This window comes from Pavona decussata, unplaced genomic scaffold (assembly GCF_977016875.1).
Source record: "Pavona decussata unplaced genomic scaffold, jaPavDecu1.1 SCAFFOLD_83, whole genome shotgun sequence".
Classification (NCBI taxonomy): domain Eukaryota; kingdom Metazoa; phylum Cnidaria; class Anthozoa; order Scleractinia; family Agariciidae; genus Pavona; species Pavona decussata.
Window position 1 is genome coordinate 1,011,503 of NW_028145501.1, and position 10,998 is coordinate 1,022,500.

At 37.2% G+C, this 10,998-nt stretch overlaps 1 protein-coding gene across 3 annotated transcripts in view; it reads right to left on the bottom strand.

Moving 5' to 3' along the window:
- Positions 1-605: 605 nt before the first annotated feature.
- LOC146475740 (histamine H2 receptor-like) overlaps positions 606-10,998 on the bottom strand; it is a 15,849-nt gene continuing 5,456 nt past the window's right edge. The window contains exons 1-3 of one of the 3 annotated variants that reach the window (XM_085115468.1): positions 10,959-10,998; positions 10,348-10,412; positions 606-2,754 (exon numbers count right to left, since the gene is read on the bottom strand). The exon at positions 10,959-10,998 is cut by the window's right edge and continues 138 nt beyond it. In XM_085115468.1, coding sequence (XP_084971594.1) covers positions 1,713-2,711 — 999 coding nt within the window. In that variant the 5' untranslated portion in view covers positions 2,712-2,754; positions 10,348-10,412; positions 10,959-10,998 and the 3' untranslated portion in view covers positions 606-1,712. Of the gene's footprint in view, positions 2,755-6,651; positions 7,480-10,347; positions 10,413-10,958 lie in introns of those variants that run through there. The other 2 variants (XM_085115469.1, XM_085115470.1) reach the window with 2 other exon arrangements.

Here is a 10,998-nt window from a genome sequence, read left to right on the forward strand (position 1 = left end):
TTTCGTAAAACAGTTATCATTCAACGGATGGCATTGATTTCCACGCGTCGGGAAGATGATGATGCCATGCACAAATTTAATTAAGCATAATAACTTCGCCGCTCTGAGCAGCGCTTGGCGAAAAATATCGAAACTCGGCTTACAGTGATCAAAACACAACGTTTAGGATCTCTTTTTAAAGCTCTCAAAAGACTTGTCTTTCACTGATATAAAGAACAGCTTAAAGTATTTTGCGAAAAACTTAAAACCATCAAACGTCTGCAGTGATTCCTCGCAGTTCCTATTGATAACAAGAACAAAGGAATACGCGGCTCAAGGCTGCTTAATTAGTCAATTGTTCCTCTCTTTTGAATTCGCTTCTTGGTCTTCCTGTAAAATTCTCACCTTTTCTCAACCGAGTAAAAACGAGCAAATTTGCATCATTCTTCGTGGCTTCCGAAGTGAATGCCCAAAGGAATAAAGAGAGCCTTCAGGCAACAAAATCCAGCGGAGTCACCCATTTCTCAATGACACACTTAAATCGGCGTGAAGTTGTAATGAATTGGAAATAATAAGGATCCTAAAACAGCGCTTTGCGGTACTCCGTATTTCATTGTTAAGCTGTCTGAGTTGAATGTTTTTTATTTAACAATTTGTTTTCCATTTAGCAGATAATTTCTAAACCAATCCATTGCAATTCGGGGCCCCTTATAAAGTAGTGCTCAAGTTAGTAAGATATCATGATTGACTGTGTCAAATTCCTTGGAAAGATCTAAAAACACACCCATAGTATATTGATTGTTGTCTATGGCTGTAGGTATCTTTGTAACAAGCTCCAGTGTTGCAAGGTGTGTTGTTTGCTTATCATGGAAACCGTATTGGTTTTCACTTAGAATGCTGTGTGTTTCAAGAAACTATGTACTGACCGCAGTGCAGTCAGTCACACTAAACGTCACGCACTGAACGTCACGCATTGACTACCCATCGGGAATCAATAACGATGCCTACATCTCCCTGTTCACTAAGCAAACATCCATGTCTTACTCTACGTCAGTTGATGAGTTATACTTCTTAGTCAGTAAGCAGGCGTTGGCCAAACAACCTTTACAAAGGCACTGTCCAAGCCACTCCACGAGGTTGCTTTGAAAGTTAAGCTGATGGTAAACTTCCAAACTTATCTCTTACTCAAGTCATTTAGTGACTTATACTTATTGACCAGTAAACAGTTGCTGACCAAATAAACGTTACTGGGGCACCGTCAAAGCCACTCCACCATGTTGCCTCGGAGAGTTGAGCTGATGGTAAGCCACCATGCAAACTATGTCTTATTCCAAGTCATTTGGGGGTTATACTTGTTGATCAGTAAACAGTTGCTCACCAAACAAACTTCGTAAAAGCACTGTCCAAGCCACTCTACCAGATTGCTTTTGAAAGTTAAGCCGATGGTAAACTACCAAACTTATCTCTTACTCAAGTCATTTAGTGACTTATAATTATTCACCAGTAAATAGTTGCTGACCAAATAAACGTTAATGGGGCACCGTCAAAGCCACTCCACCACGTTGTCTCGGAGAGTTAAACTGATGGTAAACTACCAAACTTATGTCGTTCTCTAAGTCATTTGATGGTAAACAGTTGCTGATCAAATAAACGTTACTAGGGCACTGTCCAAGCCAATCCACCACGTTGCCTTGCAGAGTTGAGCTGACTCTAAACTACCAAACTCATCAAACCTACACAGTGGTTGTCTTGACGGAAGAGAGAAACGAGTTCGAGCGCAATCGAATGAAGAGGCTCCTTCTTGAGGCACTGATCGCTTGACGGAAGTCTCGTTTGCCAAGAATGTACATACACGGATTAAACATCGAGGTAAAGAACCTCAGGTACATAAAAATGTATTCCATGGTGTGGGTGAGGTCGAAAAAGTCACTTCCAAGGTTATATTGAAGTCGGACTGTAAAAAATGGCAGCCAACACACGAGAAACATGACAAGCATCATTGAGAAAATCGCCACTGCTTTCCATTCTTGGTGGGTTTTTCGTTTGGTTTCTAGCCATCCTGGAGAGTTGTATTGCTTGATATGACGATACTGACGCAAAATCGCCAGAAATATATCCACATACACAATGGTCATAATCATGAATGGAAGCAGGACGTACAATATCAGTGAGGTGACGTCATAGCGGATTTCATGCTTGATGACATCATCGTTTTCCTCATCGATATCCTCGCGCCCGTAGTCGATCCATGCAAGTTGAATAAGTGAAGCGAAAATGGATGAGCTCCAGATGAATAAGGAAGTGATCAAAATTCTTCGCTTTGTTACAACATCATTGTAACGGAGTGAGTGTTTGATACCAATATAGCGGTCAACAGTGATGGCCAGCAAATGAGAAACTGTGGACACGGAAGTGAACCTCAAAGCCAACTGAGACGCCACGCAGATTTGAGTCTCTCTGATGATGTCACAACTCACGTGCAGAGGGATGCTTAGTAACCCGGTCAGAAGATCCGACAAGGCCAGGCTACTGAGCAACATGTTCATGTTTGTTTGAAGGTTTGGACGTGTTTTCACCAAGTAAATAACCCAACCATTTAGTCCAATGATAACAAGAGCAACCAACAGGGGAGGGATGTGATAACGTGCATCAAATACCCCTGCGAAAATGTCTTCATAAGTCTCATTGTCTTCCTGACTCGAGAAACTATCGTTCATCGTTGTTAAATTCATCGTGGGTCGTTCAAATTAAAAGACGCTTGATATCAGATAGAACCTAACAAGTGGAAAGATAAGAAAGATAGTTAGTAGTAATTAAACTACATGTAGTGTGCCTGGATTCCAAGGATCTAGAAAGAGACACATTTCTTTTATACTGTCCAATTGTCGTCTATAAATTACACAATTATCCAATATATAAACATAAATTATATAAACGATATATTCACCATCTATTTTCCACGTTTTTATGATTCTATTTATTGAACACCTTTATAACACATAATAATGATAATAATTATAATAACAATAATAATTTAACATCTGTAGAGATGGATATGCTGACGTTGAAGGATTATACTGCTTGTATTGATAAGAAGAAGTATGTACTATTACATGAAAATTTCATGAAATTAGTTTAAAATGTGGTTTCCTTAATCAGGAGTTAATACCGCAGTTACTGGTCATCCGTGTAAACACATTCGCATATCCATTCTTTCTTTATACGTGTTCTTTTCTTCTTTTTTGTACCTTGGGGCTTAACGCACACAGTTCACATATAGCTGCTATTGCACACTCATTCACGAGGGGTAATTAATATACTATAATCGCTTTGACAACGTGACGGCAATTTACATGAAGCAAAATTAAACATGCTGTTAGCACTTTGCGGGTTGCAGGATAAACACAGACGCATGACATGCTATGTTTAATGTTTAACGTTAAATAATACTTTGCAACAACAATAACAAAAAAAATGAATAAAACGCACTACAACTTCAAAGAACAAAGGTATGGCAGGATAGTAGCTAGGGGACATTTAATTTTCTTTCAAAGGCCACTCCCCTTATATATAATAAAATACAAAACAGGTTATAGAAAAACCAGAAAAAGATAGTGATTTGGATGGCAGATAATTTGATGTCATTGATGTACATGTAACGAAAACGTAAAAAAAAAAAAAAAAAAAAAAAAAACAGCGTTTTGCACTCGCCTATAACTTGCAGCTTTTCACATTTATGGGCAATTTCTCTAACTGTAAGGCGTCCATCTACGAGGTGTCGTACGGGAGGTTAAACATTATCTTTGCTGCCCTGCTATCCTGCTATTGCGTTAAAAAAGCCCTGGTTACTACAGCTACTCCACATTACAAGGCCTTAGCTAACTGCAGGTAAAACTACGGTGAAATAAAATGCTGTTCATAATCTCAAAATAAACATAATGTTTACAAGTTAATGTCTACTTCTTTCCTTTTTGAATTGTTTACCATTTTTCTACGTTTGTTTGGCTGGCGTCAATGTGAGTTCTGTTTTAATTCTTTCGCCGGATCGACGGATGAAACTTTTTTAAAATCATCAAATTGAAGTGCTCGCTAACAATGAACTTTCAAAATATATTTTAAAAAGCTGGCGCTGCTTGAAATACTTGCCTTAGGTACTTGAGATGGTTCAGTCCTATTGCTATTAATTGTGACCCACAACTTCAAGCAATGCGGCTGTTGTATGCTTCTCTCATGGATGAATCAGAGAGTATACCCTTGAAATATGATGACTGTTCTACTGCCACCTGTTTTGTGGGTGCACTGACCGCGTTAAATAAAGTTGTCGTCGTTGTTGTTGTTGTGGGATTGTAGGGACATAACAAGGGTCGATGCCTCTTGGAAATGAAATACAGGGATTGGACTACGGGACTTTAATTCGATCTCTAGAATTTGCGAAAGACATGCACGCTGACTGCCAAATGCGATTAAGGCCCTAGAAACGTCACCTAAATCACTTTAACGCCTTCACGTTCAAAACTTGTACATCTTTCGCGGTTCTCACTTCAAACATATGGAGGATAACCTAAAATTTGACACTTACTTAGAAAAGCATACTTCGAAAAGCATTAAATATGAAAATTATTCTAATGTGGTGCTATTTATTATCCTATAGTAAGTGGGTTTCAACATTTTATTATTTAGATGAAATCCTGATAAATGAAAGTGTTTTTACTTAAAAGCTTTTGAACAGTACTTTCTCAGCAGATTGTTAATTTTCTATTGTTTTATTCAGTATTAATTTTATGAACTTTATTTTTTATTTTTCTTTGACTTGAGAATGGCGATCAGTTAACTTCGAAACGTCCTCGGTTTTCTTTTACAAGAATATTTTATCGCCGATTTTTATACTCCAGGTATACTTAAATGAATTAAAATTGTTCATTGGTAAGTGAAACTTGGAATTGTTCTAAGAAGCGATTTACCGATCTGGGTTCTCACACCTATTCCCTTATACCTTTCAATAGTTCGAAACTAAATTTCCTGCAAAACAACAGAAGAATCAGAAACCAACAACTTCCTTTATGTGCAGCGCACCATGAGGTTTAGTAAACGCTAGAAGGGTTGCGTGACAAACCCAATAACGGCTTCGTAAAAGACCACGTCACATGACCTACATAAATTTTCAATGACATTAAAAATATTTTGAGTACTTGCCAAACTCATGGTTTGACTCCTCAGGACAAATTCTTGAAATAAAAAAATCTATTAGTGTTTTTGCCTTAAACAGCCGATTTTGTCAACAGAAAAATGAAAATCGCAATATTTTTTAGCCAAATCAGTTATTGTTGACTTTTTTCTGCTCTGATTGACGCCAATTTTCTTTGCGGAAAGATGTTTTTGTTAAAGATCTCAAAATAAACAATAATCAGACGATTCGAGAAAGTAGAGATTTCGCTTGTTTACTGTTAGACTCCTTTTACAAAGTATTCCGCTATACTTTAATTAACGCTGCCAGCTTGAAGCGTTGGCGGCGATAAGAGTTGTAATGGTGATAAAACACTAGACGTTTGCCTATGTACATGTTGTTTTTACTCAAGCTGTTTCAGTGGTTAATGTGAACTTGTAGTTATCTCGTCGCGTGTGTTTGGATCAAGCTTTTAGTCATGCAACAAAGGCGATAAAAAAAACTGAAGTCCCGACTTAAGCCGACAGTGTAATCAGCTGGGTCTACAACTGGAGATGCCGAAGACACCGTATTAAGAATAACAATATGGTTGATACAACGCCTTATAGGCCAACAGGAACTGTAAATTAACGGTTGAAATAAAACTAACTTTAGAAAGATACGATTTATCGCTTTTCTTCTCAAAGCGAAATTCGCTTTCTTGGGATGAGAGGCACCAAATGAAATCAAGCCGAAGGTCTTAGCAGCTTAGCTTTACAAAATAATATTGTATTTTAGGAAAAAACTTACTTACTTATTTAAATTGATCGATTTGATTATGGAAATTACGGGTAGAATCATATTTACAACTTGCTGTCGTTTTTTTTTTATTTGGCGGTAACACTACAAGCGGTGCAAGTTTGTCGAGGTTTACCTTAACCAACCTAGGCTGGCATAAAATCTGCAGAATTGTCCCGGTTGGTAGTAAGACCAAAACTTTTAAAATATGCACATATCTTTGATATTAATTCAATGACATGAGAAGGTTAATTCGTACTAAATACTGGCGATTTCATAAAAGTTGATTGATCATGCAACGAGATATGATCTGAAAAACACGCCAAAACATTTAAGCCAAAGCTGATTGTCTGGAAAGTCGGCTCGAGGTTCTTACAAGTTCCTGTCATAAAAGCAGGACGATTTTTAACAATAAAACTCCTGTTTTTCGTCAGATTGGTTACAACTTTCTCGTGGAAGTTACTGGATTTCCGTTTCTTATCACATTTTTTTCTATGCGCGGGTTACGCTCTGTCACTCTTGAATTGCTCGCGATTGAGTTCAAGCCTTGAAGAGTTCGTCTTTTAATTTCCCCCTTAGAATTGCAACTTTCAACGAACATGGGGAAAAACACAAGATTTGACAACAGAATATTTGTGGAAAGCTTACAGCTTTTTCCGCCGACCGTTATAAATATCATAAACGGAGAAATCTTGGCATATATTTTCCTTTGAATATTAGTTTTATCTTACCAGAAATTGAATCAGCTTCAGCCTTGTCTTTTGATGTATCGAGGCATCGTCTTCTACTTACACCATTGCCTTATTTTCATACAAAACTGCGAGAGGAAACGGAACGGAGCGCAATGAGAACGTTCCTTCGACAGTCAGGTGGGAAGATTGATGTAAAAGCTATGAGGCTATATATTTTGTTTTATTCTGTTAATTGATTAGGCACCCTGTAGAGTGCGAGGGTTCTTACTTATGCAAATTGTTTTTTTCTTTCACTTATACAAAACAAAATGCTAAAATTAATTTGGCATCTTTGGATCCAAAAGGTATCACGATGAATTGTTAAAGCTTTGATCGAAGCCCTCGATTGCTATGCCTCATTTAAACTCAATTATTTCATCTTGCTACTCATCTGGGTATAAAGATAATTTCAAAAAAATCTAGGTGATTTGAGATAAACCTTCGGATTTATAACAGCTATTTTATATTCAACCTATCAGTTTGGCTTATGCTTAACAGTCTATTCTATAGAAGTCATATATTGCAATATACGATACCTGACATTTTACTTTTTATATTCTAGGGTGAAGTCATCGTTCCGTTGAACAACAATCTCATTTTTTGGGATAGGGGAAGGAGGCAACTGTTTTTATTTTTATCTTTGGGGAAAATCACGTTTTGCAATCCTTGCCTTGCCTAAAAACCTGTAGGAGGCAAACGGTGTGAAGCTTGGACGCAGAGCTAAAAGGCAGTGAAAATACTATTCAAATACTGACAATCCTTTGAGAATACTTCCTCAGGCTAAGGCTTAGCAATTGTTATTGCTTTTTGGAAGAAAAACTTCCTTAAGAAAACAAATATCCATAATTTTATTATCATTTTTTTTTCAAAGGGACTATTTCAGGATACGATACACTTGTTCGCATTGTTATTGTAGGGGAAATATTTCAAAATATAGAAAAGATATTCATCTCATGCATCCTTTAAAAGGTTTTTGTAAAGCCTGCTAGCTTGAATATACTCTTTTAAGAACTTAGCTTACTCCAAAACGTGTGGAATAAAAAATATTGCATCTGACATTAGGCACTGTCTGTTCTTAAATTTAAAAAATATTCATGTCAATTTCGATGGACTGCCAGACTGTTCCTTTCTTGACAACCGTACTAATAGTAACCGGCAAATCGAAGCTTAAGACTAATTTCTGTTAACTGAAACAGACAGCAAGGAACATGTACATTTCTTCTAAGCAAATCAGTTATGGTCTGTTATGGTCTGTTATATGAAAGAAACAAAGTAAGTCAACGTGTACAAGTCAGATATAACGTACTATGCAAAAATATGATTCCCGGCGAGGACTCCAACCTCGGTCCCCTGCAATCAAGGCAGAAGTGAAAACCGCTACACCACCACGTGGGATCCCCTGTGGTGTAGCGGTTGTCACGTCTGCCTTTTATGTTGGAGACCGGAGTTCGATACCTCGGCGGACAACCATAATTTCACATGCTACTTTACATCTTGCTTTTATATTTGTTAACTTAATTTGTATTACAACACTGCAATAAAGCAATCGTTCGAAAACATTCAATGTAGATGGCACAACTGGGTTCACTGAGGTAATTAGTTTTCTCCGCTTCTATTTTGGTTATAATCAGTTAGCTTACCTAAAAATAAACATCTATACAATAGCCACGTTCTTGTAGGAATCAAAACACTGCTGGAAAATTAAGACTGGGTTATTAAATTAAGAAATTATGTTTGTAAAGGGTGAAGATCTCTTTCCATTTTTTGTCATGGTAATGACTGCATCATGCAAAGCTCAATTTAGCGTATCCTTGGATTTTCATCGCCTTTTAAGGAATTTGTCTAAAAGACACGTCTCATTGTTTACACCTCGTACAAAGTTATTAAAATGTTACTAGAATTAAGAGTCTCCAATTTGCATGCGATGCGGACTCAGTACGGAGATACAGTACGTTAAAAATTATAATTCTTGTTTTACCGATTTTCTCACGAGCTTCTATAAGCTTTTAAAAATCAAATGGCCTTATAAACTGATTCTGATTCTATTTCTGTAACAGCTTTGTCAGAAAATACAACGGGAAATAAACCGCCCATTTTCGCTCCGTCTTAGCCTTGCTTCTCTTTTAGAAGGGTCGACCAATATCGATCCCGAAATATTCAATATCGTCGATACTGCGATTTGCCTCTCCTTAAAAATACCAGTTGTTGCGATACCTTACGATACTGCTCACGTGATCAAGAATTGGCGCCTATGTTTCATACTGTATTTGAGGTAATAATAATTATCTTTTATTAGGAAACTTCCATCACGTAACGTGGTTTTCATAAGGTCCCATAAAGGTCCTATTGAGGAAATTCTTCCAACGGCTAAGTATTTTTTCAAGCTATATAATCCCAACTAATTTACCGCTTTCGTAACATATTTCGACATATTGTTCCTGTTTGTGTTTGTGCTGTGGTATCTTACGCGGTAGCCTGAGGCCAGGTTCACAAAACCCTGCAGTAAGTTAGGAACGAATTGGCCCTTTGTGAGAACGAATACGCTCTGACGAGGGGCTAACGCTCGAAACGTCAGTACTCAAATCTCTTTGTGGCGGCCAAACTACCGATTCAACTCTGTTTCAAATATATATTTTTAAATATTCATATTTATCGATTTAACTCTGTTGATAAAACCATTAAACATTCGCTTTTACTTTCCCAGCGACGCAGCACCACGGTTTCTTTAAAAACCAACCGTCTTATCTCTCCTAAGCTTGACCGAATGTATCTTAGTATTGTCCCTTTAGTTAACAAGACAGACAAACAAACATACAGCCTTTATCTTCGCCCGACAAGCTATTGTTCATGATGAAGAACCAGCTACTGTTAAAAAAAAAAAAAAACTAAATAGGATTCATCTCAGCAAGGCGTCGTGAATGTGGCCTCAGACAGTACCTTGAGCAATCAAGTTGCAATACAAATCATTAAATATGGCGTCATAATATCAAAAAAATGCCAAATGTCGATAAAGAATCCTGTTCGCACGGGATCGATTTGTAAAACTGTTATTGTCAGACCCTAACTGCTTTATCGCATCTAGGTTTCCCTTACTGGCAACATGAAAATTTTGTCACAGCTCCGTAGGGCGTAGCCTCAAGTTCCGAAAGATTTTCGTGACTTTAGATTAGATTGTATACATTCGATTGATAAAACGTTGTCAGGGAAAAAATATAAGCCATTAATGATAAGATCCAACAGCTTTCTTTCTAGGAAGAATTTGAACGGGTAAGTTTATTTGCAGTCTTCTTGTTCAAAACTAAGCGCACGTGCGGATTTTAAGTCGGATTTTAAGCACCAAAACTTTAATCTGTAGGCGATCTTTTTTTTTTTTTGGTTGTGTGCAGAGTGGTCATGCAGATTTAAGTAGCTGTCGGCTACGCCTCTAGCAAATTTATCCTCTTTACGTTATCACGTACTGCTGAGTCGAAAAGCGCATCGTAAGCTTTGATTATTTTCTTAAGGCTCCTTTAATGATTCTGTGTCCAACCTGATAAAGATGGACTGATATTTGCTTAAGTTAAGAGCTATTGCTTGTGCTTTATTTATTTACTCTGAAAAAAAAAAAAATCCCAAAGAAATCATAGTCAGACTGAAAATCGCCACTCCGGCATCGTTCACGAAAGTGGTGTAGCTAACAAACTTCAAACGTAATACCTTTATGCGCTCTGGATTCTTTGAGGTTCTCTTCTTGATGCTGTACCGCTTATAACTTCTTTCGCCTGACAATGAAGAAAATGGAAAACAGCAAATAAACGCACTCACCTGGGGTACAAATTAAAAACGATAGCAATCACTTCAAACACATTGTCGTGTTTATTTTAATAGATTAAATTTTGTGATTTTGAAAACCACCAATATCTTCATCATCTCCAATTCTTAATTGGAGTGACATAGTTATAATAATTATTGGATTTGTGGAAGCAAAGTTCTTATAAAATGACGATTATTCAAATCGAAGTTAAACAGCAATACCCTTTTGTGTGAAAAAGGAGATTATAACTTTTGAGTCTGAAGCTATAAAATCCTAAAATGTGACGATCGAAATGGAAGCTAATGAGCACTCCTTTCTTGTGGTGATGTTTAATATTAAGCTGCACAAGGTGGTTGTATTTTTTGAGTATGTGGATGAAATCCTAAATTATGAGGATTATTAAAATGCAAGCTACCGAGCGACACCTTCGTGTGTGAGAAATTAAGCGATTGCAACATTGAATCTTATACGAAAATCCTTCATGAAATCCTTAAATGAAAGCTTTCCACTATACCTTCTTGCGATGTTTCTTATTGCGCTGTGCGACACGACCG